Genomic DNA, 26,697 nt, shown 5'->3' with positions numbered 1-26,697 from the left:
TTTGAAATAGTGGTTTTCATGCAGATTAGGATGTATAAATCAATTGTTGAATTGTGTGTTAATAACTATAGACTTTCCATATTGTATAATATGTTGACTATATTTGTTTGTATTTTGGGGGTGTGAAATGCTAATAAAAGTTTGAGCAGCGCTTAGCAACAATTTGTCTCAAAACTATTTCTGCCAGTGTAGAGTGTTCAGTGACAATACTGAACATCATGAAGTAGAACTATAGCAAAATTGGTTTATTTAAAACAACCGCTACATCTAGGTCATTGTTAGGATCAGGATTTACAGAGATTATACAATGGTTTAACAAGCATCAGTTCACAAAGAGATATGCATTATGTCTGAGTCATCACAGTGTACTGGTGTTATTACACAGAAACAAGTAGTTACAGCTATTAAACACACACACACACACACACACACAAAACACCTTAATTGGCAGGGTAAGAAATCTGCTGTATAGGGGACCAAATGAGAATCTTCCACAGCATTATACATATTATAAACATTTGCCTTAATAAACTTCACACAACTTACCACTGCCACTGCGTCGCTTGTTAGAAGAGCTGGCATGTCTAACACTACATAGTATGCTACGTTAGTCATCAAGTAAATAATGGTCACAATAGGCATTGAAATTGCAATTGAGAGGGGTAGATTCCTACAAAGAGAGAGATAAAATGGTATTGCATCGTATTAAAATGAGAAATGCTCCTCCCAAATACAAGTGGGTGAGGAATATTTTTATTGGCCCAGCTTCTGTTGGTGATGGGGACAAGCTTTTGTGCTTACACAGAACTTTTCTGCAGGTATGGGAAACTTATTCAGGCTTGCTCCACGGTCAATATAAGCTGCCAATCTAGCTGCGGAAGTGTCTTCACTTAAATTTGGCTCCTGTCAATGTATGTGCCTCTCCATGCTGATTCAGGCTTTGTCTACACTTTCCAAAGTAATCTAGTATTGAATATTACCCCTAAGAATGTGAACCTTTTAACCTTTAGGTGTAGACCAGGCCTTGGAAATGAATGTTTCCAGAACACTAGTATAACTCTTTTGTCTCTCCCCTTTACCCCAGTTTATTATTACAATTGATTTTGGCTCATTTCCTCGAAAGTAAAATACAGCACTGGCTGACCAAAAAAAAAAAAAAAAAAAAAAAAAAAATGGGAATTTCAAAGAGCCTGTGGAAGTTAGGCACCCAGATCCTATTCATTTTCAGTGGAAGTTGGGTGCCCTAATTCCTTAGGTGCCTTTGAAAATCCCATCCTAAAAAGTAAAGAAAATAATGTCACATATGGAGCTATTGACTTTTTGATATAATACATCTGAAGAGATAAAGGGAAATCACATAGTGGTATGGTGCTTAGTAGGTCTTTTCAAAAGCTAAGAAGTTTTTTATGGATAGTAGTTTGATTAATTTCAAAATTAGGACCCCCCGCCCCCTGAAATACACACTGAACTCATCCATTGGGTTATTGAACAATCTATCTTGTCATGTTTTCATAATCTTTGTAACACTCTTTGGGGGATTTGAGAGTATGCACAAACCTTTCAGGATTCCTCATCTCCTCAGTGACATAATTCAGGGTATCCCATCCAGAGTAGGAAAAGAGGGCTGAATACAGAGCAAGTGCTATACATCCTACATCAGTTGTTGAACCTTCAAATGGAGCTTTAAGATTTTCTGTTTCTCCTATGTAAATATTATAAAGCAGTAATAGGTTATGTTTAAATGTTTTTCTATGTTATCTACGTTAGGTATATACACTTCAGCTAAACAAAATAAAACAAAAGCTACTATTCTCAGACCATAAAACCTTTTAAAAATATATAGATATTTTCATAGCATCGGAGATATAAAAAAGCTTAGTCAGTTAGAGACGTCAGAACATCTCACAAAGAGTGATATGGAACTACACATGTAAGTAATGTTTTTCCATATTTGTCGTCTGACTATTATGGGACTAGTTCCGACTTGATTAATAAGGGACTGCCATTGACTTCAGTGGGACCATTCACACCCTCTGTTAAAAGCCCAGGAGAGTGTGACCAGTGGATAGGATGGGAATCAGGAGGCTACAGTTCTATTCCTGGCCCCTTCTCTGACTTGATGTACGACTCACGTCATGTCACATCTGTGCCTCAATTTCCCCATCTATAAAATGGGGATAATTATAGTTACTTTCTTTTTAAAGCACTTTGAATTCTATGGATAAAATTGCTATATAAAAGCATAATATTGTCATTTTTAGAAGTTAATTTCTGTAATGCATTTATTAATGTGAAATCTGATATGATGCAATTCTAATTATCTACAGATATCTTTGTAGATTTATTTAAGCATCCAGCAGGGGAAAAACTCTTGGGGTCCAGGTTTTCATTAGCATGCTAAAGAAACTGGTTTGAATAAAAATGTTTACCTCAAATACCCAGGGAAAGTGGAAGTGGAGGAAAGACTTTTAAAATTACCAAATATGCAGAAGGAAATTGAAAAATCACTTATGAATAGAAATGGAATTATGTATTATGGGTGAGACGACCATTCAGACATTTTACTCAGTTAGGAGCAAAGGGAAGCCTTCTTTATAAAGTCACCCTGAACACTAAGAAGGTAATTAAATATGTGGAATTCATGGGTTACACACAAGCAGTAAGCTATGGAGACTGACAGATAAAGTTTGCAGCTACTAGTGTTTCACCTTTGTAACAAAATCTCATACACAGTTACTGTTAGAATTGGGATAGGTGGGGTTAAATCATAGGATCCATCTACACTCCATGGAGAGGGACTACAGATGGGAGTCTGTGCTCACAAAGAGAGACACCTCTGACTTTAATGGTATCAAAACAGAGTGACAGGGCCGACAAACTCACCTTCTAAAAACAGCATGGTTTCAAAATCACAAACATTTATAATGTCCAAACATAAACACATTTGACTATATCAGGAATACGGAAGCTAGGGGAAAACATAACTGTTCTCAGTAAAATAACTGCTGAGCGAAAAAATATTGACCCGATCACAAATTTCTGAGTTTCCTTCATCCCTCTCCCCAACTTCCTATTGCTTCACCATTTTAATACCCTGAATCTATTTAAATATAATATAGATTAGATTACGCTCATCCCCTACTAGTTTAGGGCTTGTCTATACTTACAATGCTGCAGAAGCTGTAGCAATTAGTGAAGATGGAGAGTGTCTCCTGTTGGTGTAGGTACTCCATCTCCATGAGAGGCGGTAGCTATGTAGCTATGTCGACAGGAGAAGCCCTCCCATCGACACAGCGCTGTCTACACTGGAGTTCAGTCACTATAAAGCATCACTCAGGTGTGTAGATTTTCCATACCCCTGAGCAACGTAGTTATACAGACATAAGTTCATAGCGTAGGATTGGCAACCTTTGGCATGTGGCCCATCAGGGAAATCCACTGGCAGGCCGGGACGGTTTGTTTACATGCAGCATTTGCAGGTTTGGTCGATCACAGCTCCCACAAACCACAGTTTGCCGTTCCAGGCCAATGGGGGCTGTGGGAAGCAGCGTGGGCCAAGGGATGTGCTGACCGCTGTTTCCCGCAGCCCCCATTGGCCTGGAATGGCGAACCGCAGCCAGTGGGAGCTGCGATCGGCCGAACCTGCGGATGCTGCAGGTAAACCGTCCTGGCCCACCAGCTGATTTCCACTGATGGGCCGCCAAAGGTTGTTGATCCCTGGCTTATCAGATGACTTGACTCCCACTGAAAGCTCTTAGCATTCTTCATTCACAACAATAACATTTGCTACCTCTCCATCTCCATTTCCTAGCCAGATTAGAAAATATAGTAGAGAATGACTATCAGCAATGTTCTCCTCCCCCATTCTCACTCCTTGTCCTTAGAGCTATGTTCAGCAGTTTGCTTCTGATCAGAGCTGACAGATCAGAGACAACTCGCATATTCTGACCTACTAAGGCCTGTTTACACACAAAAGCTATACTACTTTTCCTATACCGGTATAAATAGTTCAGCTCCCTGAGCATGGAGACAGTAATATCAGTATAAAAGTGTTTGTGCCAGTGTAGCTTATTTCTGAACAGGAACAACAAATTACTTATTTGTTGCTCATCTATTTCTATTAGTCTGTCTTGTCTTTTAGAGTGCTAGCTCTTCAAGAGAGAGACTGTTTTTTACTATGAGGTAATACAGTGACTAGCACAATGGAGTTTATAATCCTGGTTGGACCCTGGTTCTCCCAGAATACACACAATAAAATATCATCCTAAACCCTGTCTTTATTATAGGCCTCGGTCCAATAACATTTTCTCTTCTATTAAACTGAAACTCCTCAGTCCTATCTACATTATGGTCAAAAAAGTGACCACATAAAATGGTCCCTACATATGCCATAGGACTGCTCCCTGTACATATTGACTAGAGCTGTCGATTAATCGCAGTTAACTCACGCGATTAAGTCAAAAAATTAATCGCAATTAATCGCCGTTTTAATTGCATTGTTAAACAATAGAATACCAATTGAAATTTATTAAATATTTTGGATGTTTTTCTACATTTTCATATATATTGTATTCTGTGTTGTAATTGAAATCAAAGTGTATATTATTTTTATTACAAATATTTGCATTGTAAAAATGATAAACAAAAGAAATAGTATTTTTCAATTCACCTCATACAAGTACTGTAGTTCACTCTCTTTGTCGTGAAAGTGCAACTTACAAACGTAGATTTTTTGTTACATAACTGCATTCAAAAACAAAACAATGTAAAACTTCAGAGCCTACAAGTCCACTCAGTCCTACTTCTTGTTCAGCCAATCGCTAAGACAAACAAGTGTGTTTACATTTACAGGAGATAATGTTGCCTGCTTTTTATTTACAATGTCACGTGAAAGTGAGAACAGACGTTCACATGGCACTTTTGTAACCAGCATTGCAAGGTTTTCTAAAGATAACTACAGCACTTGATCCAACGTTTAAGAATGTGAAGTGCCTTCCAAAATCTGAGAGGTATGAGGTGTGGAGCATGCTTTCAGAAGTCTTAGAAGAGAAACATTCAGATGCGGAAACTACAGAATCCGAACCACCAAAAAAAGAAAATCAACCTTCTGCTGGTGGCATCTGACTCGGATCATGAAAGTGAACATCCATCAGTCTGCACTGCTTTGGATTGTTATTGAGCAGAACCCATTATCAGCATGGACGCATGTCCCCTGGAATGGTGGTGGAAGCATGAAGGGACATATGAATCTTTAGAGCATCTGGCATGTAAATACCTTGTGACGCCGGCTACAATAGTGCCACGAGAATGCCTGTTCTCACTTTCAGGTGACATTGTAAACAAGAAGCGGACAGCAGTAACTCCTGAAAATAGAAACAAACTTGTTTGTCTGAGCGATTGGCTGAACAAGAAGTAGGACTGAGTGGACTTGCAGGCTCTAAAATTTTACATTGTTTTATTTTTTAATGTATTTTTTTGTACATAATTCTACATTTGTAAGTTCAACTTTCATAATAAAGAGATTGCACTACAGTACTTGTATTAGGTGAATTGAAAAATACTATTTCTTTTGTTCTTTTACAGTGCAAATATTTGTAATAAAAATAAATATAAAGTGAGCACTATACACTTTGTATTCTGTGTTGTAATTGAAATCAATATATTTGAAAAAATGTAGAAAACATCCAAAATATTTAAATAAACGGTATTCTATTATTGTTTAACAGTGTGATTAATCACACGATTAATTGCGATTAATTTTTTTAATCGCTTGACAGCCCAATATTGACACATTTATGGCTGCTTACTTTTCTGACAAAAATAATTTTTTACTATTTTTTTTTTAACATTTGTTAGCATTGCCGAGTTTTCTCTGTGTGAGAGCAAGTCTGCAAAATGAACCTGGAATCCGAAATCTGATTCACACATCATCATTAGCAATAAAGATTCTACAAACGGAATTTGGTTAGCAATTCTGCTGATGATGCACAAACCAGAAAGCACGCAATTTGCATTTCATATCCCAGGTTAAGTTTGCAGAGCTGGCATTTATTTAAAAAAATCTATTAGTTGGAACCTGAGGAAAATTTGATCTGGAACCACTGACAGCCAACAAATATGCTCTAGTAAGCAGAATAACTTATTAGAGTATAACCATGTTGTAATCCCTATTCATCCTCTACAGCTAAAAATGGACCAAGGGTAGACCAAGGCAGTTTAGGCTAAAGTGTGGTTTCAAGGTTGTATGAAGACTAGGGTTCAGAATTGCTGGCACTGAAAACTTGTCCTGTTCTCATGAAAATATTTGGCCCCATATTGCAAACTATTGAGACGCTGGGTCCGAGCCTGGGTTAGCATGATTTGTGTGTAGATGGAAGGGGGCTAGCCTTGAACATGAGTTTGAACCCCGGGTTTACATTTTGGTGGCCCAAATGTCTACACTGAAATTTTATAGCCCTGCAGAACAAGCCCTGTGAGCCCAGGTGTGGCGTGGGTCTTTTATCACAGTGTAAATGGAGCTTAAAGCATCCTACAGAGCAATATAGCTGTCACCTCTTTTTCAGGAAATGAACAGCTATTGCCCAGTGCATAACATTTTATATGAAAGTGTGGATTCTGATACTACTGTATAGATTTTGACTCTCAGATACTGTTCAGTTTTTTAAAAAAATGTCTAAAATGAAATATATTCTTACCTTTACTAATTTTATAAAGACCCACCGAGATGATCATGATAAGGGCCATAACTTTTGCATATGTGAACAGATCTTGTACTCTGGTTCCCCACTTCACATTGACACAGTTAATAAATGTTAAGGTGCCTATTGAGAAAAGGAATACAAATGAGATAGGTGCTTTCTTAAATAATACAGCTTTCAAGAAAATGAAAGTTACAAGTACAGAAAAACTCTTTCAACACTTCAGAATTATCTAGACTTCTACTGAAAGCAATAGAAATTGACTATAATTAATTTTTAAGTCAGTTTTTATTTTTTGTTTTTTAAAAAGAACTAAAACTTACTGCATGGAGGCTGCCATTTCCTGGTAATAGGTTGGAAGAAAGAGAAATTAGGAGAGGAAGGAAGACATTCTGCATTGAAATCAGTGGGAAAGCACTGGGTTTTGAATTCTGATTTTAGGACCAACCACTGTTTACTTTATTTGAATCATCTCATTGATTTCAGTGGAGCTACTCACATGAAGCAGGCAGGATTTTGATTATTATTTATTTGGATTACAGTCGTGCCTAAAATCCATGATGGAGATTAAGGCTCCATTGTGTTAGGCTCTGAGACAGTCCCTGCCTCAAAGACGTTGCAGTCTAAATAGACAAAGAATGCAAGAAAGGAATCTACATTTCACACCAGGAGAACTGAAACTATGTTGCTTTTCCATGGTCACACAGGAAAGTCTGTAGCAGCGTTGGGATTTGAATCCACATTACCTGAGTCCCTTCCTTAATCACAAATCCAATTTTCTTCTCTTGGGCCCTCACTTTATATTTCTTTGTTGCTAGCCAGTAGAGCTGGTTTGAACATTTTCACCCAAATATACTGTTCTGTCAAAACCAAAACATTCCTGGGTCCAGGTTGAGGCTGAGCAAAGAGAGAGACTCTGTAGCCTGTTGGTTAGGGTATTAGCCTTGAAAGATGGGGGTTTAAGTCTTTACCTGTTTGGAGTGATCTGGGATGAAAAACTCTGTTCTAAACAGTGAGTTTGGTCTCCCAGAACAGGGCCTTAACCACCAGCCTACACGTGAACTCCAATGGTTTTTGTGAAAACATTCAGAAGGTTTTGTTTTCATTCCAATGCAAAACAAAAACAGATTTTGAAATCTCAAATGTTGCCTGGAAATGGAACTGTCCTCTTGTCAGCTCTACTAGCAGTGCCTAGGAATTCCAGATGGAGAGCAAATGTGCATACACCTCTTTGGGAAACGTCCCCTTGTCTTGCCTCATTCAGCCCTGACAATCTTTCCTCCATCGCACCAGCTTGTCCTCAACACTATGGCCAACCTACCATCTGGGACAATGATCTAGGAAGGAGGCAGAGATGAGAGACACACTATTTGTCAGGTGAGTGGGTGGATGTGCAGTTACCTATTAGGTCATCCATTTAACTCATCTACTCAGTGCTTATCAATGCAGAATTTCCATTGCAATATGTTCTCCAATTCTTTGCTTGAGACATTTAAAATTAGATGAACAATGGGACTTCGCTCACTTTCTTTGAGAGAGACTTTCATAGTATAACAGATCACACTGTTAGGATGCTTTTCCTAATGCTCACCTTACATTTACAGAGGGAAGGAAAAAAGAAACTACAACATGGAAATGCTTCTCCTTTGGGGTCAGATTCTATACTGACTTGTGCAACCATGTGGACTGCGTGGGGAGTGTCTGAAGTTGCAAGTCAGCAAAGCATTTGGCCCTTAGAACTTCAGACTGGATCTCAGGAAGGAGCAACCAGCTGTAGCAATATCCAAAGATCATTTAGAAGCTATTAGCTGCCACGTCCTATTAGGAACTTAGTAACTTACTCCCTTCTCAAAACAAGGAACAGTGTGTGTGACTCCTTGTGTCACACTTTGTTCCCTGGTCTAGTCCTGTCCCTGACTCAGCTAAAGTCATTTTATTGCTAAACCAGATCTCCACCGAGCCGTGTGCTGATGGAAATAGCCATTCAGTTTAGTCAGAGAAGTTAAAACCTAATGAGGTGACAGAATAGTCTGTTAGTTGCCACATGTCAGCAGCACTAGAAACTCAGGTAGTGGAGGGGCACTCTGCCATCATATCCTACCCCCAGCCCTCACGAGAACCAGGGCTGGCTCCAGGCACCAGCTTAACAAGCAGGTGCTTGGGGCGGCCAAGGGAGAGGGGTGGCACCTGCGGCAATTCGGGGGCGGCAGGTCCCTCACTCCCTCTAGGAGCAAAGGACCTGTCGCTGAACTGCCGCCGCCGATCGCGGCTTTTTTTTTTTTTTTTTTGCTTTGGGGCGGCAGAAATGCAGGAGTCGGCCCTGGAGAGAACACAGAGACGTAGAGGAGGTGACACCGTACAACTCAGCGCTGCAAAATGGAGATGAGTAGGGGATGTGGGCACATAGCATGAATCAGCAAAGTTAGAGACGAGCAGCAGGGCTAACTGACTCTTCCCTCAACGCAACAGCAGCTGGCTATGAGGTGTAGAGTACCCTGGAGCACTGGCTAGGGACAAGGATTCCTTTTTCTGTAGCCTTTAGTAGGCCTTTTTTGATACAAGTTTCTCTCAGAAAATCTCTCTCATTTGGGCTTTGCTCCAGTGTTTTATCCTTTCATCCATACCTCACTTTTCTTTAGTTTTAAATGGGAGGAAAGCGATTACAGCCATTTAAATTATATTGCAACTTAAAAATTATTCTTTACAATGGTGAAAATAGTATCCAGTATATAAGACGCCAATCCTGTAAACACTTACACACATGCTTACCTTTATTACTGTGAGTAGTCCCGTTGATTTCAGTGGGACTACTGTGCCCTTTGAGGTTTGATACACCATGGCATTTCTCTTTTATATACCACTGTGATGCCAATGAAATCAGTGGTGTTACACATTGGCACACAACTGGAGTAATGCAGTGGTAACAGGCTCTTGGTCTAAAAAATATTAGATTTTACAGTGAATTGTTCTAAGACAAACACCTTTTTAATGTCAGAGTAGGGTCCAATTTGAAACATATCTATCTGAGTGATTTCTATAAAGCCCACTCTATTAACAAATGTGGTGTGCACATTAAAATAGGATTCCATTCTCTATAATCTAAAACCACCATCTAGGCACTGGTAACTTACAGTATTCCTTATTCCTAGAAGGGAACATTTGCTTTGACAGAGTTAGTAGCTAAGACCATGACAATGCCAAGCATCAAATTATATATTTTGACTGCCAAACCAAACATCTCTCTCAACTGTCTCATATTTTAGATCCAAATCTAACTCTTTCCCACCTTATGTTCTCCCTCTTTTTATGTCTGTAAAAGAGTGGAATCAGGAACTCTACTTGATCAGGGTATGGAAATTTTCATAGTAAGGAACGGAACCCCCAAAGTTTTGCTATTTTAAAAAATGAATTCCTCATTTTGAACTGATCCAGTGTTGAATGAAGTGAATGGATGAACTCCCATTGACTCCAATGGGCATTGCAATGGGGCCTTAGCATGTGGGACATAATTGAAATTCCAGGGTCCTATATTTGCATATGGACAGATTAAATGCTGTGAAAGCCACCTACTCTAACACATCTTTATTGGGAAAGATCTAGAAAATAATTTTTATTCCTTTACCATCTTCCTTTGTTTCAGCAGAGAAAGCAATTAGAGCAGGGGCGGGCAAACTTTTTGCCCTGAGGGCCACATTGGGTTTCCGAAATTGTATGGAGGGCCCATTAGTGGAGGCTGTCCCTCCCCATACAGCCAGGTGTGGCCCAGACCCCGCCCCCTATCTGACCACCCCCCGCTTCTCACCCTCTGATGCCCCCCCTGGGACTCCTGCCCTATCCGGCCCCCTTGTTCCCTGACCACAACACCCCCCGACCACCACTCTGAACTCCCCTGCCCTCAATGCAACCTCCCTCCCTGCTCCCTGCCCCCTTACTGCGCTGCCTGGAGCACTGGTGGCACTACAGCTGCGCTGCCCAGAGCACCAGGACAGGCAGCCGCACTGCCCGGCTGGAGCCAGCCACACCACCGCGCAACACAGAGCACCAGGTCAGACTGTGGCTCTGCAGCCCTGCTGCCCAGAGCATTGCACCAGCAGCCCGGTGAGCTGCGGCTGCGGGGGAGGAGGGACAGCAGGGGAGGGGCCACAGCGGGGGAGAGGCCAGGGGCTAGCCTCTCGGGCCAGGAGCTCAGGGGCCGGGCAGGAGGGTCCCACGGGCCACAGTTTGCCCACCTCTCATTCTTTTAATATCCTCTAGCACTTAGAGGCAGAGTTGTAGATTTCTATGAATGTAATTGCCCCAAAAGGAGGCTGCTCTAGGTGAAAAATTGTAGCTTTTTAAGTTAGCTCAAGTGAATAAAGAGTCTTTTCGCTCCACTTGAAATTATTTGACCACTGAAAAATATTTGATTTAGGATTGTTGATGTATCCTTTCACTTTCAGGATCTTTATTTTATTTAAAAACTATGCAGATTGTGGGATAGCAGCACATTGTAACTAATGGTGTTACAAAACAGAGCAACTGATCCACATGAGGAATACAGCAAAAATCACTCAGACAGAATCCAAAATGAATGTTTAAAGAAACTGCTGTAATTAAACACCATTCCCCACCTCCCATTTAGTAGTTTATGGAACAATACCAGGTTCCATCTGGGGAGAGAGAAATAGATCCCGTGTGTGCAAGTATGGAGATGATCTAAATCAGTGGTTCTCAAAGCCGGTCCACCGCTTGTTCAGGGAAAGCCCCTGGCTTCTGCAGGTTCGGCCGATTGTGGCTCCCACTGGCCACGGTTCGCCGCTCCAGGCCAATGGGGGCTGCAGGAAGGGCGGCCAGCACATCCCTCGGCCCGTGCTGCTTCCCGCAGCCCCCATTGGCCTGGAGCAGTGAACCGCAGCCAGTGGGAGCCACGATCGGCCGAACCTGTGGACGTGGCAGGTAAACAAACCGGCTCGGCCCGCCAGGGGCTTTCCCTGAACAAGCGGCAGACTGGCTTTGAGAAGCACTGCTCTAAATCACAGTTAGGCTAATAAAATATATTAGAATAGATCTACTTTCTAATAAATTAGATATTTAGAATGCTGAAGAATGAGGAGGACGGCAGTGTAAATCATGGTCTCTGTTTTTCAGAAGTTAACTTCCTGTCTGCCTCAATGGGGAGTGTTAAAAGTATAAACAGGATTAATTGCAGAGAAGACATTTTCTCAGAATTCACAGCATACACTACTCTGTTATACTCATTCCTTAATATACACTAGCTGCGTCAGCTGTCTTTTAGGGAATGCTCTGTCTTGCCTCATGGACAATTGATCATGCGGTTGCATATACCAAGAGCAGCACATAGATTATACACAGTTCTGTGTATGTGGCTCATAAGGTTTTATACTACCATCCACCACTTAGTATCTGAGCACCTGGATAGCAGAGGACGGGACTCAATGCTGGTCTCTTCCAGTCCTATGTACCTACATTTACCTTCCAGGCTTCCACCTAAAATCCATAGCAACAGCAAAGTCCTTAGTGGACTTCATGGAGTGTCTGGAACTTCTACCTTTTGGGGGTCAAAACTCTGCTTGAGGTAGAGCTTTTGGTTTTTATTTTATTTTTTAAGATTTTATTATTTTTTTGGTTGGTTGGGAGGGGTTAAGGAAGAATGTTAGTGTTTCAACAGTTTTCACTCACAAGCAGTTACTGATTTATCTGAGGATATGTGAACATTTAAAAGCCCATTGAAGCCAAAGGGAATTTTCCCATGGACTTCAATGCAGACTTTGGGTCAGGCTCTTGATCCATAGCAAAATGTTTTCTTTTCTATCACCAATCATAGTGTCTCTCATCCAAAATGTTGGAAACCCTCCCTTCCTGCCCCCCCAACTCCCACTACCAACCCCATATCCCACAAAAATTCATTCCACAAGAGAGAGAATACATTCTTATGAATTTGTCCTAGGTAAAAAATGGTTATTTTCACAGAAAATTAAGGGGGAGGGTAATCTGACAAGGCTTTTATGAGTACCTGCATTAAATTAATTCATTTCTACCAATCACAAACTTTACTTACAGATGCAAGCAGCTGCAATCAACCTGACTGCTTCGTATGGTGGCTCACAGGATGGAAAAATTGGTTGAACAATATAATTAGCAAATGTAATTGCTATTACAGCCTGAGTTGTTGGTTCAATAATGAGCAAGGAAGACCACAATCTGATAAAGGCTGTGAATTCACCAAAAGCTTCTAGTATATAAGCATAGCTAGCTCCTGATTTAACAATGGATGTTCCCAGTTCGGCATAACACAAAGCTCCAAACAACGAAAAGATCCCACCAAGGGCCCAAATGAATAGTGAGAGGCCATAGGAGGCACTATACTTCAAAACACCTTTGGGTGACACAAATATCCCAGAACCAATCATGTTCCCTACTATTAAAGAAACACCATTAAGCAAAGTAATTTCTTGTTTCATCTTCATTTTTTCTTGCACATTTTCAGCCGCTTTGTCCTTTTCACGTACTCCATTCTTGGATGAGTTTTTTTTATTACAGCATATGATCCAGGAGCCTGACATTACCTGAAAATGAGTAATGAGAAAGAGACGTTTTTTAATGCATATCACATATGTGATTAACTCTGTGATTAACTGGATTAACAGAATCCACCATCATGATCAGTATTTATAGGTAGGGCCTTATCGGTAGGCTAATTTTGATTAAAAAACAAAATCTACCTTATTGGTAGGACTCCTACAATTACAACACTGTGAAATTTCAGATTCTGTCTCTCTTCCATCAGCAACATGGTGCCACTTCAATGAACTATTTACTATCCCTAAAGTTTGTCCATTTGAGTACTGGAAATAAAAAGGGAAAAGTTAGAGTGAACTGATTTTGTTGGGCCAATCTGTGAACTCTTAATAACCTATTACCAAAAGCAAGTTCCAAACAGGAGTTTTGCACAGCATAATATGTTTAAATGACCAGAGCTTATGATTGCTATCAGAAAATGCAGAGCACCTGGCTTTTTTGAAAGTGCCACCACCAAGATTTAATTACATACATAAGTGTTATGCTGCTCAAGACTGTGTCAATGTCTATTGACTTGTAAGTTGACAAATATAGGTGGAGAGGGTAGCTCTGCCTATATTGAATATGCCTAAACACTTTCTGTTATAAGATCCTATCTTCAGTTGCTTATAATTTTGTCAAACTTCAAGCATTTGGGCTACAATTTTCCATCTCAGGTGCCTGGCTCACTCTGATTTTTTTTTATATAGTTTCAGCTAAAAAGTACAATTGTTTCTCAGAATTAAATTAGGAAAACAAAACAAACCATTGTTAGGCCCGCATTAAAATAAAATCTTACAACCGCTTTGTTGAGATGCTTTAGCACCTCCATGAAGAAGAGTGGGGCTTGAAATTTTGCAGGGGCATTACATGGTATCAAAAAATATGGCTTTTGCCAATCCCATGAAAACATGGTCCAGTCATAACCCTCCAAAAAACTGCACTTTGTAAAGACTTCTTAGCATTTGGTAACAAAACTCTACAAAACTTCATGTGCGCTAAGCTTGCTCCAGCTCCGGAATGAGTAGCTCTGTTTATCCTTGTGAGCTGAATGAAGCAGGGGTCCTGTGAACAAAATAGTCCATGATCATTTAATTAAAGACTATCATAGAATCATAGAACTGGAAGGGACCTCGAGAGGTCATCTAGTCCAGTCCCCTGCACTCAAGGCAGGACTAAATTTTATCTAGACCGTCCCTGACAGGTGTTTGTCCAACCTGCTCTTAAAAATCCCCAATGATGGAGATTCCACAACCTCCATAGGCAATTTATTCCAGTGGTTAACTACCCTAACAGTTAGGAAGTTTTTCCTAATGTCCAACCTCAACCGCCCTTGCTGTAATTTAAGCCCATTACTTCTTGTCCTGTGCTCAGAGGTTAAGAACAATTTTTCTCCCTCTTCCTTGTAACAACCTTTTATGTACTTGAAAACTGTTATCATGTCTCCTCTCAGTCTTCTCTTCTCCAGACTAAACAAACCCCATGTTTTCAATCTTTCCTCATAGGTCATGTTTTCTAGACCTTTAATCATTTTTGTTGCTTTTCTCTGGACTTTCTCCAATTTGTTCACATCTTTCCTGAAATGTGGTGCCCAGAACTGGACACAATGCTCCAGTTGAGGCCTAATCAGCGAAGAGTAGAGCAGAAGAATTACTTCTTGTGTCTTGCTTACAATACTCCTGCTAATACATCCCAGAATGATCACTTTTTTTGCAACAGCATTATACTGTTGACTCATATTTAGCTTGTGATCCACTATGACCCCCAGATCTCTTTCCACAGTACTCCTTCCTAGGTAGTCATTTCCCATTTTGTATGTATGCAACTGATTGTTCCTTCCTAAGTGGAGTACTTTGGCATTAGTCCTTATTGAATTTCATCCTATTTACTTTTAATTTAATTATTTAATTTATGGAGATATCCTATCTCCTAGAACTGGAAGGGATTTTGAAAGGTCATCGAGGCCAGCCCCCTGCCTTCACTAGCAGGACCAAGTACTGATTTTGCTCCAGATCCCTAGGTGGCCCCCTCAAGGATTGAACTCTCAACCCTGGGTTTAGCAGGCCAATGCTCAAACCACTGAGCTATCACTCCCCCCAATACGTCAGACCATTTCTCCAGTTTGTCGAGATCATTTTGAATTTTAATCCGATCCTCCAAAGCACTTGCAACCCCTCCCAGTTTGGTATCATCGCAAACTTTATAAGGGTACTCTCTATGCCATTATCTAAATCATTGATGAAAATATTGAACAGAACCAGAACCAGAAGCGATCCCTGCAGGACCCCACTCGTTATGCCCTTCCAGCATTACTGTGAACCAGTGATGATTATTGTCTGGGAACAATTTTCCAACCAGTTATGCACCCACCTTATAGTACCTCCATCTAGATTGTATTTCGCTAGTTTGTTTATGAGAAGGTAATGCGAGACATTATCAAAAGCCTTACTAAAGTCAAGCTATACCATCATCTACTGCTTCCCCCCATCCATAAGGCTTGTTAACCTGTCAAAAAAAGGTATCAGGTTGGTTTGACACGATTTCTTCTTGACAAATCCATGCTGACTGTTATTTATCACCTTATTATCTTCTAGGTGTTTGCAAATTGATTGCTTAATTATTTGCTCCATTATCTTTCCAGGTACAGAAGTTAAGCTGTCTGGTCTGTAATTCCCCGGGTTATCCTTATTTCCTTTTTTATAGATGGGCACTATATTTGCCCTTTTCCAGTCTTCTGGAATGTCTCCCGTCTTCCATGACTTTTCAAAGATAATTGCTAATGGTTCAGATATCTTCTCAGTCAGCTCCTTGAGTATTCTAGGATGCATTTCATCAGGCCCTGGTGATTTGAAGACATCTAACTTGTCTAAGTAATTTTTGACTTGTTCTTTCCCTATTTTAGACTCTGATCCTACTTCATTTTCACTGGCATTCACTTTGTTAGACGTCCACTCGCCACCAACCTTCTTGGTGAAAACCAAAACAAATAAGTCATTAAGCACCTCTGCCATTTCCACATTTTCTGTTATTGTCTTTCCCCCCATCATTGAGTAACGGGCTTACTCTGTCCTTGGCCTTCCTCTTGCTTCTAATGTATTTGTAGAATGTTTTCTTGTTTCTTTTTATGTCCCTAGCTAGTTTGATCTCATTTTGTGCCTTGGCTTTTCTAATTTTGTCCCTACAGACTTGTGATATTTGTTTATATTCATCCTTTGTAATTTGACTGAGTTTCCACCTTTTGTAGGACTCTTTTTTGAGTTTTAGATCATTGAAGATCTTCTGGCCTCTTGACATACTTCCTATCTTTCCTACACATGGGGACAGTTTGCTCTTGTGCCCTTAATAATGTCCCTTTGAAAAACTGCCAACTGTCTTCGGTTGTTTTTCCCCTTAGACTTACTTCCCATGGGATTTTACCTATCAACTCCCTGAGTTTGCTAAAGTCTGCCTTCTTGAAATTCATTGCCTTTATTGTGCTGTTCTCTCTCCTACCATTCCTTAGAATCATGAACTCTATCCTTTCATGATCACTTTCACCCAAGTTGCCTTCCACTTTCAAATTCTCAACCAGTTCTTCCCTATTTGTCAAAATCAAATCTAGAACAGCTTCTCTCCTACTAGCTTTCTCCACCTTCTGAAATAAAAAATTGTTTCCAATACATTCCAAGAACTTGTTGGATAATCTGTGTCCTGTTGTGTTATTTTCCTAACAGATGTCTGCGTAGTTGAAGTCCCCCATCACCACCAAGTCCCGTGCTTTGGATGATTTTGTTAGTTGTTTAAAAAAAGCCTCATAATATATATGCACAAGAGCACCAAATTGAGGTTGAACATTTGAATGCTTGACTTCGCAAACTTAATGTTCTTTTACCATAGCTTTTATGGATGTACTATTTATATTAGGTGTCAAGGGCTAAATATGAATGCCTTCACTGTCTTTACCCTTCTTGCCGTGCCTGGTCTAATTTGTTCCAGGACATTTTAGTTTGGGGTGGGCCAATTTTCATCTTTGACCAGGTGTGAATGATCCCCCCTCATCTCTAAATGCTGGACACCCCAACGCTAGGGTTATCATCCTATTGACTCTCTCTACAGTGCAATCCAGGAGGTGTAAATCCAGCTCCTGAGAAATACCCATGCTAGCTGTGATTGAGCTAGAGATCTAAAAATAGCTATGTAGCCACAGCTGCACGGGTGGTGGAATGGACTAGCCTGAGTACAATCCCATCTGAAACTCTAGAGATACACTTGGAGCAGTCCCCACAGCTATTTTTAATGCATTAGCTTGATCACAGTTAGTACAGCCATGTGTACTGGAGCTGGAAATTACACCTGCAACTCCAGTGTAGACATACCCATTGTTGTCTGAGCTAGCTCAATCCAAGGTCACACAGGTATGTCTACATGTGATGCAGTCACACCTCTCATTGTAGTGTAGATTTCCCCTATATAACAATAAATTATAACTTGCATCATGGAGACATATTCAACAAGTGCTAAGTGATAAGCAATGCTCAGCCAGGGGTTTAAAAGGTGTGAACTTTTCTACTGAAGAGATAGTCAGTCAGCCTGGAATTTTCAAAGGGCCTTGAAAGTTTGGTTCAATGGGAGTTACTTGCCTAACTCCTTAGGCACCTTTGAAATCCCCAGCCTTTAATGCAGACAACACTAAATAAAGATTAAGGTGCTGAGTACTTCCTATGAGGTGCTGAGAACCCCCAGCTCCTATTGATTTCAGTGGAAATTGAGAGCACTGAGCACCTTGGAAGGTCAGACCTTAATAAAGATGAAATACAGACAAAATGCATCAAATATGCATCGGTCTTATTCTTGTATTTCAGGCCATTTGGGGGGACAATCTCTTAACTGGGATGATCAGCTGCCCACCATCAGAGAGTCCCAGATCAGAGACTTCTGCTACGTCATCATCACTGAATCTAGCGCACATGAACTAGGCTGTAGAATCAAGGTAAACAAAGGCTTTCCAGTTTCACACATAAAGTGAGTGGTGTCAAAGAAGACAAATGCCATTTAAGAATGAAATCTATTTTCACATTTCCACTGTGATTATCAGTAACAAATGCACGTTTAAAAAGATGTTTTAAAGGCTATAATCCATCACATTGTGTCCTTAAAGCAAACAGAACAGTAACACTATATTTACAGTAGAGATAATGATTGAAAAAAATAGCAACGCATCTTTAAGGCACACACATTTATATGAATATGCTTGGTTGGACGTGCAAAGAACAGATGGGCCGAGAGTCACCACTGTACCTTAGGAAATCCTGCTGTGTGGCTCAAACTTCAGAACACTGACACTGAACATGAGCTACAGCAGATTCTAAATAGAGCACTTATGGCCTGATCATGCCACTGAACACATTCCAGTGCAAGAACGGGCCAGGCGAACAAAACAAGATTATGCATTGTGAAGAAGCAACAGCAACAAAAACACTTTGCTGTGAAACAAAACTTCATCTTCTATGATGGGAATACATAATTATTCAATAGGAACTTAACAGCTCCACAGATAGTTGTTCTTACTTTTAGGTTTTTAAAAATATACAGCAAAATAATACCTAGTGTTGTCCTGCTTGGTTACTGTGCTCAAAATGTTTGTGGTTCTTATATTACAGACACACTCAATTCCACAGTTTATCATTACCACCATAAGCATGTCATTATGGATGAAATAAAGGGAAAAGCTACTGTACTCCAAATTTAAGAGTGGTATTAAAAAGAGAAAGTAGAAGCTTACCAGTTGACGCTGCTTCCTTTAGGGGAAAGGCTGCTGTAACTTAAGCAACTGAACAGTGACCCTTTAACTTCCTTCTATGTCTAAATAAGCAAGCAGCTGGTTCACTAGGAGTGGAAAGTGATATGGATATAAGTATGAATAACTCTCTCTCTCTCTCTGCCTCCCAAAGGTTCAATTTAGCTTTGCTGTCAGTTGCTATTTTTAGTAGGAATATTAAAACCAGCAGCAGCTACCAAAAAAGAGGATGTGGGGCTTCTATGAAACAGGGTGTCTCCAAACAACCCAAGTGAACCAGAAGAGACAGTGCAAAAGTCAGAAGCCCTATTACAATATCTTAGAAAGGCATGTTTATCAAGATCAATGGAAGTTTGTTTATTTATTTTAACACATTTATCCACAGTCACTGTTGAACTCAAAGATAGTGTCCCAGGTGACAAGTTAACATTTTCAAAATGAATGTAATCTCTCATTCACTGCAATGATCACAACATGAGCCTTTTGACAATGTGATGGTGGAAGAAGTCTGTTTTCAGGAAAGTGCATGGAAGAGCCGGGCAGAAACCTCTGTTTACTGTGCAGAAGGAGGGAGAGGGGAGGTTGTCTGCTAATTTCCCAAACACTTTGTTAACTAGCACAAGACAGCTGGTTAAATGAAAACAATAGATCTCACTTTACTCCAAGTACATTTTCTGAAAATTATCTCTGTAGTCCATCCAAGAATTTATAACGCAGTTATTCATTACGTGAAAAGCATGCTTACAATCTGCATAAATCTTATTTCAATTGAATGTGCTTTTGTTTCAACCAAGATTTAAAAATAAGTAAAGCAAAGAAGGACTTACCAAGGTGCTTGAATTTGTCTTCTGAAAGTATATAGTACCCTCTTTACAAAGTACTCTTGGAATACAAAGGCCGGGATGAAGCAAGGTACAATATCAAGCCAAAGAGGCCAAACAAGGAAATAATCTCTGGAGAGCAGAATAATAAGTTAATGAATGCAAGAACACTAACTTAGCACCCTTGTTTTCCATGATCTGCTGGTGAACTGAGAGGCCAGTGTGAGTACAAGAGTTTACGCTCTGAAAAATCAAAAGGCATCTGGAAAGAGCTGATCAAGCAGGTCAAGAGTCTTTGGCCACTGGACTGTGTCAAGACATCTGACAATGGGAATTAATAGGAAAGCAACTAGTAAAAAGATAAAAATATGTTTGTTTAATGTGGATGTTTTTCCCATTCCTCCACTGATCCCAGCCCTAAGGAAAGCAAGTTGCAACACAGTATTAAAATGGTTAAAATTAATTGCAAAACAAAAAGCATCTAGAACAAATCTGGTAGTGCTATTTGTTACTTTTCAAATACAAGCTTGTACATTTTTTTTATTACATATTGGGGCATGTTTCTTTAAAAAAAAGGACGATAAAGGTCTGAGAAAGTCTATACTTAATGTAATATAGTAATGGCTGTGCTTTTTAAAAGCAGTATTAAAGGAAACAAGACTATGCAAGGCATTTTAATTAAACACTCCTCAAGCTATTTTTGACCATGGATGGCAGGTATTTATACACTAAGTTTTCTAAATTTAGTTAGGAATGTATATGTTTAATACTTGAATTGAACAACATTCATTAGCTGGCTGCATCTCTTTAGAGTTACACAAATCTGCAATTAGGTAAATTATGATATATCAAGAGGCTTCTTGGCAACAAAATTGTTCTGAAGACATGTTACTCTGTTTAAAAGTACGATAGGCCCTGCCTCACACGCCTCAATCCGGGAAAACTCTGTTATATTTAGAGTATATTTACATTGCAGATAAACACCTGCAACTGGCCCATGTCAGCTGGTTTGGGCTGTGGGGCTGTAAAATTGCAGTGTAGCCTTTTGGGCTCAGGCTGGAGGAGCAATGGGGGAGAATCCCAGAGCCTGGACTCCAGACATACCCTTACGGTCACTTAAAGGCCTTTCCATGCTGCTGCACTCTGTAGTACAAGTGTAAATGGGCCTAAGTGTAACTGAGAAACAGGCCCCCAATCTTGATTTAAAGAACGATTAACTATTCTTCTTATTTAAAAAAAAAAAGTGCCTAATTTGTCTAACTTTAGCTTGCAGCCACTGGATCTTGTTATGCCTTTGTCTGCTAGGTTAAAGAGCCCTCTATTATCAGATTCTTATTCCTGGGTAGGTACTTTTTGCCTATTTATCTGGAAAATATTAAATGCTCATACCATAGCATGAGCCAAATATCCATAGCATGAGCCAAATTCTGCCCTCCATTTTGACTCAGTAAAAGTGTCTTTTATATTACGGTTAGAACATTCCAGCCCGAACAGTAGTTGACATTTCACAAATATCTACAAAGAAAAGTGCTTAGGTCAACATGAAGAGAAAACAAAATCAAACAATAAAGAATGTAAGATAAGCATATTTCCCTTGTATTTGCAACCAGCAATAATCCAGCAAGTTCACTCAGACACACAGCTGATGATCATACTAATATCAGAGGTGTCTGTGATACTGCATTACTACCTCAAAATCTTAAGCAATTGTTCACAGTTTGGCAAGGAACAAGAATCCATTTATAATTCATTTGAAAAAAGGGGGAGAGGATTTATTTTACATTGTGTTTAGCTCATACTCATTTTCTGTATTCCTCCACCCTCCACAGACGTAAGGAGTGTGGGGGTTAGAAAGGAGATTGTAAATCACTATGTAGAGTTCCTTAATAATGTATATGTTTTCCTCATTCATGTATAGGTCCACAGAATTTGATGGATAAACCGATAGTTACAGTATATAACTCGTTTCTCCCATGCTAGAAGAATGCACTTAGCTATTCCTCTGTGCATTATAGCTACACAAATATATATTTGATTTTGGAGAGATGAGAGAGAGAATAATACTTGACTGAATTAAAAACTACTGCCCCCCCCCCCCTTTTTCTATTCTCCTCCTTGTATTGCCCGGAAGGGCTCTTTTTATACTCTGCTCCTGGAGCCAAGAGTTCTCAGGTCACATTTCTCTCCTTGTGTGCCTATGGCCTTGTCCATATGCTGAATCAGAGCTATGGTGCAACTGATGTAACTGCACCATTGGTGACCTCTACCGTGTAGACAACAACAAACCAGGGATTGCATTTATCAACATGTCCTTGTTTACCTTTGGGATCAGCACCACTGCAGCTGTGCCGACTGCATTCAGGTTTAGCCCCAACTGAACAGACAAGGCCTATCTCCTAGGGTTACCATACGTCCGTTTTTTCCCGGACATGTCCGGCTTTTATTTCCAAAAAGCCGAACATGTCCGGGAAAAATATTCCCTGGCTTACCTTAGAGCGGGCGCCGGGGGCTGCTGTGCTCCCTGACTCCTGGGCTCTGAAAGCGCCGAGCTGCCCGAGCACTACTGGCTTCGGGCAACCCCCATGCCTCTGGACCCTGCGCCCCCGGCTGGGCACTTCCCCTCCCGGGCTCCAGGGACGCAGGGTCCAGAGGCATGGGGGCTGCCTGAAGCCGGTAGCGCTCGGGCAGCTCGGCGCTTACAGAGCCCAGGAGTTCAGGGAGCACAGCAGCCGCCGGAGCCCGGGAGGGGAAGTGCCTGGCCGGGGGCGCAGGGTCCGGAGGCATGGGGGCTGCCTGAAGCCCGAGCGCTACCGGCTTCACGGTTTGCCGGGCAGCCTCCAGACCCTGCGCCCCCGTCTGGGCGCTTCCCCTCCTGGGATCCAGCTGCGTTGGGGAAGCACCGGCCGGGGGCGCAGGGTCTGGGGGCTGCCTGGCAAACCGTGAAGCTGGTAGCGCTCGGGCAGCCCTTTTCGTGTGGCTGGGAGGAGGGGGAACGCGGGGCGCTCAGGGGAGGGGGCGGAGTTAGGGTGGGGACTTTGGGGAAGGGGCGGGGAAGGGGCGGGGCCGGGGTGGGGAAGGGGCGGGGCCATGGCCCCATGGAGTGTCCTCTTGTTTTATTTTGTAAATATGGTAACCCTACTGTCTCCCCAGGATGTTAGTGGTGGTGGTCTGAATGAAAAGTGTTGTTCCTTTGATCCCAATCCCACTGAATCGACAATATCTCATAGCAAGCACCCACAGACGTCAAAATAAGTTTGTTTTAGTGAGGATATCAGGGTTTGGCTCCAGAGCAGTTAGTTACCAGAAATTTCAGATCTTCATTCAGGAAAGTCACTGAATGTTATCTGGTACTATTTGGCGCTAGAACATTACGATTGCATGCGCCAAGGAAGAAAAGGAGGGGGAATACAATCCTAGTACTACTTCCAGGTTATTCAGGATTTTTAATTTAAGAGCCAGGAGAAATATAAGACACTAAATGTCCAAGCTAAAAACCTGCTATACAAATTATTCTCCCAGGTATTTTCAAAATATATAACAAAAAGGTAACCCCTCACCTATCTTACATTATACTGTGCTGGCTTTGTTACACAGGCTCAAAAATACATGAGCAATATTATTTTTTAAAATGTTACATTTTCAAGACAGCTGTGACTCACAAACCTCTTTGTTCCAACTGGCAGAGAGCACAGAGGTGCATAGAGTTTTACAGGAATCCCCTGGACTGGATGTATGCATAATAATTCACTAAAGGATGAGGTCTCTACCAAGAGCCAGTATCCCATTATAATCACTGCAAAATCTATGTACGCAAAATATTTAAGAAGTTACATGTCTATACTGAAAATTATGTTCTTAAGGCAAGTAACCAGCAGGTGACATATCTTGGACAGGTTCCTTTCAAGCAGGAGGTAATAGAAGTTTATTGCTCCGTCATGTGGGCATTGGGCATTGTCTGACTCAGCAGATGTCTGTTTGCATAGTGAGCCAAATACTAATAAAGCGTTTGTGAAATCTTCAAAAGAGGAAATTTACAAGAAGAAATAAACAGTAGGAGGAGATCCTGCCTTTAGAGTAAAGACAATGGATTGTTGGGGTATATCTGGGCATTCACACTCCCCCCTTCCCCCCGCAGCTCTTTCACTGAGGCTTTATGTCTTATGAATGGAGGGTCACTGCCAAGCTTGGCTGTCAAACATTGGAGGGACTTTGGGTGAGCATTGTTCTATTAAAACATGAAAGTATCTAGTTAAATAAGTCTACGATCTAGAATGCATCTTATGATTTTATTTTATATGTAACTATTTGTTTACAATACTACTTGCTATCACTTGAATCTCTGTACTTTAAGGAAACTTTTAGTTGTTTCACTATAAACCAGGGGTGGGCAAACTTTTTGGCCCGAGGGCCACATCTGGGTGGGGAAATTGTATGCAGGGCCATGAATGTAGGGCTGGGGCAGGGGATTGGGGTACAGGAGGGAGTGTGGGTGTCATAGGGGGTGCAGTGTGCAGAAGGGGCTCAGGGCAGGGGGTTGGGATGCAGAGTGCAGCAGGGGACTCAAGGCAGGGGGTTGGGGGCTCAGGGAACGGGGTTGGGATGCAGGGTCCAGGAGGGATTTAGGTGTGGGCTCTGGCCTGGCGCCGCTTACCTCGAGTGGCACCGGGGTGGCAGCGGCATGCAGCAGGGCTAAGGCAGGGTCCCTGCCTGCCCTGGCCCTGTGCTGCTCTGGAAGTGGCCAGCATGACAGCAATGGGGTGGGGTGGGGTGGGGGTGGGGTGGGACAGGCGGCTCCACCGCTCACTGCCCTCGCCTGCAGGTACCACCCCCAAAGCTCCCATTGGCCGCGGTTCCATGTTTCTGGCAGTGCACAGAGCCCTCTTCCCCCTCCCTCTCAGATGGGCTGCAGGATGTGGTGCCAGCCACTTCCAGGAGTGGCGCAGGGCCAGGAAGCCTGCCTTAGCCCCGCTGCACCACAGGGCTGGAAATCCCGGGGCCGGATTGAAAGCCCTGATGGCCGGATCCAGCCCATGGGCCGCAGTTTGTTCTTCCCTGCTATAAACATATCTAAGTGGTGTGTGTTAAGGGGAGCAGTGATTTGAGGTGTAACTGGTAAGCTGGGATGTACGGCTTCTTTGGCAGCAGTGAATCTGCAAATACAGTGGCTCAGGGGCTGGATCCTTCAGGGAGATGATTGGAGGACTTGGGCATTGGAGCATGCCTATTGCTAACTCAGAGAGAGCAGGACCTGTATAGGCCTAAATGGGAGTGCTTGTGCTGCCTGGGGCCAGTGGTTTTTGGGGAGCTGACTCCTGGCAGGCACAGACAAGAATTCCTCTAAGGGCAGGTGGTAATGAGTGCCTCACAGCTCTGGAGATCCCAGGAAGTGTCACAACAGCATCTTAAAATATGTCTACCCTGGTGGCAGTGTATAGAGTACAGGCATTGCTCACCCAGCTAGCGTGGGTATAAACAGCAGGGTAGATGGCGAAGTGCAGCTTAAGTGAGTTGAGTAGAACAGAGTGCCCTACATGTCTGACTGTCCAGGCTATGGCTCTGTACAGCCCAAGCAGTACCTCCCAGGTCAACACTACTATTTTTAGCAGCGTAGCATCAGGCTGCCTCCCCCCTAACAGAGCATTTCTCTGCTGCAGGGAAAGGCCATAGCAGGAGAGGAGGCAGCGAGGAAAAACTCCGGCAACATGGAGCTGCTGGAGCCTTTCCCTGCCATGTGTAGCTACACCCCACAGTGACAAGTGTGCATGCAGCCTGCCTTTCACTGCAGCATGTAGCACCTGTACTTACACCCCAGCATAAGTTTGGCATTGTAGGGGGAGAATTTCTGTATTTCTATTCTGGCTGTTAATACCCACACATCATTTTGAATCCCTGACAACAACTAGGAATCCATCTTGGCTGTCTTTCTTCCCCCTCCTTAGGGACAGTTTCCCGCCCTTTCATGTGACATGTGATCTGCCCAGTAAAAGCACGGCATATAAGGGCTAGCACATCTGAGGGAGGGTGCTGCCCATCTCAGTGGCAGAGTGCTGTACTCAGATGTGTATGCCAGAGCACCACGCCTTAGGGTTGTCGGAGGGTTTAACACACTTGCACGCAAGGGTGACTGCCAGCTGCCACCTTCTCATCCAGATCTTACTTGCACCCACGATGCCACAGGGAAGGAAGAAGAATCACCAGCATTAAGCAGAGTTACCACCTACCTGTCGCCTGAAGTCCACTTCTCACCCTGCCGAGTCACCTGGTCAGTCCTGGACCCAATTCGCGCCGTGAGGAGGCCCCAGACAAGTTGCAAGATATGGTAGAGACCTTTTAAGTCCTCCATACCCCTTACCTGGGACCCGTCTCTGGGAGGGAGTAAACCCTTTTGGTCAGTCAGTACAGTTATAGTGTCACCTTTGCCTATTTAATTTACTTATCTGTGTTGAGAATCCTTTATACTATACCCAGTTTATTTACTTTGTTGAACTGTTGTTAGTCTAATAAACATACCAGAGTTTTACTCCTGCACTTCCTTGTTAGTTTTTATTTTGGGCAATCTTAAACCCCGATGATAGAGGCGGGTAGGGTGACAACTCTCTTGACTGGTCTCCGGCCATTCTAAATCCAGTCACCAGCATAGCCTTAATGTTCTCTCATTTTCAACATGCTGAGCAATAGGTGATGCCAGCTGAGAGCTCCTGCCGTAGTTGCAGGACTATCTGCACCTCTGTTCCCTCTCTGAGGACACCCTCTCGTGTGTCATGCCTTGGGCCTTTACCTCTCCTGGAGTGGAGTTCACAATCCTGTCACTCTCCGTGCAGCCCCTACAGTACCCTGTGTATCA

General features: G+C 42.0%; 1 protein-coding gene across 6 annotated transcripts in view; it reads right to left on the bottom strand.

Moving 5' to 3' along the window:
* Nucleotides 1-20,064, bottom strand: part of LOC101934902 (Y+L amino acid transporter 2-like) — a 33,618-nt gene extending 13,554 nt beyond the window's left edge. Inside the window, exons 1-7 of one of the 6 annotated variants that reach the window (XM_065585870.1) lie at nt 19,860-19,953; nt 19,018-19,121; nt 13,421-13,543; nt 9,468-9,634; nt 6,696-6,821; nt 1,558-1,702; nt 547-670 (exon numbers count right to left, since the gene is read on the bottom strand). In XM_065585870.1, coding sequence (XP_065441942.1) covers nt 547-670; nt 1,558-1,702; nt 6,696-6,821; nt 9,468-9,634; nt 13,421-13,491 — 633 coding nt within the window. In that variant the 5' untranslated portion in view covers nt 13,492-13,543; nt 19,018-19,121; nt 19,860-19,953. Of the gene's footprint in view, nt 1-546; nt 671-1,557; nt 1,703-6,695; nt 6,822-9,467; nt 9,635-12,756; nt 13,265-13,420; nt 13,544-19,017; nt 19,122-19,859 lie in introns of all 6 variants that reach the window. The other 5 variants (XM_042844482.2, XM_042844486.2, XM_042844489.2 and 2 more) reach the window with 5 other exon arrangements.
* Between the last annotated feature and the right edge of the window lie 6,633 nt (nt 20,065-26,697).

This window comes from Chrysemys picta, chromosome 2, assembly GCF_011386835.1.
Source record: "Chrysemys picta bellii isolate R12L10 chromosome 2, ASM1138683v2, whole genome shotgun sequence".
Classification (NCBI taxonomy): domain Eukaryota; kingdom Metazoa; phylum Chordata; order Testudines; family Emydidae; genus Chrysemys; species Chrysemys picta.
The sequence above is the reverse complement of the archived record's forward strand: the minus strand, read 5'-3'. Positions and strand labels throughout refer to the sequence as shown.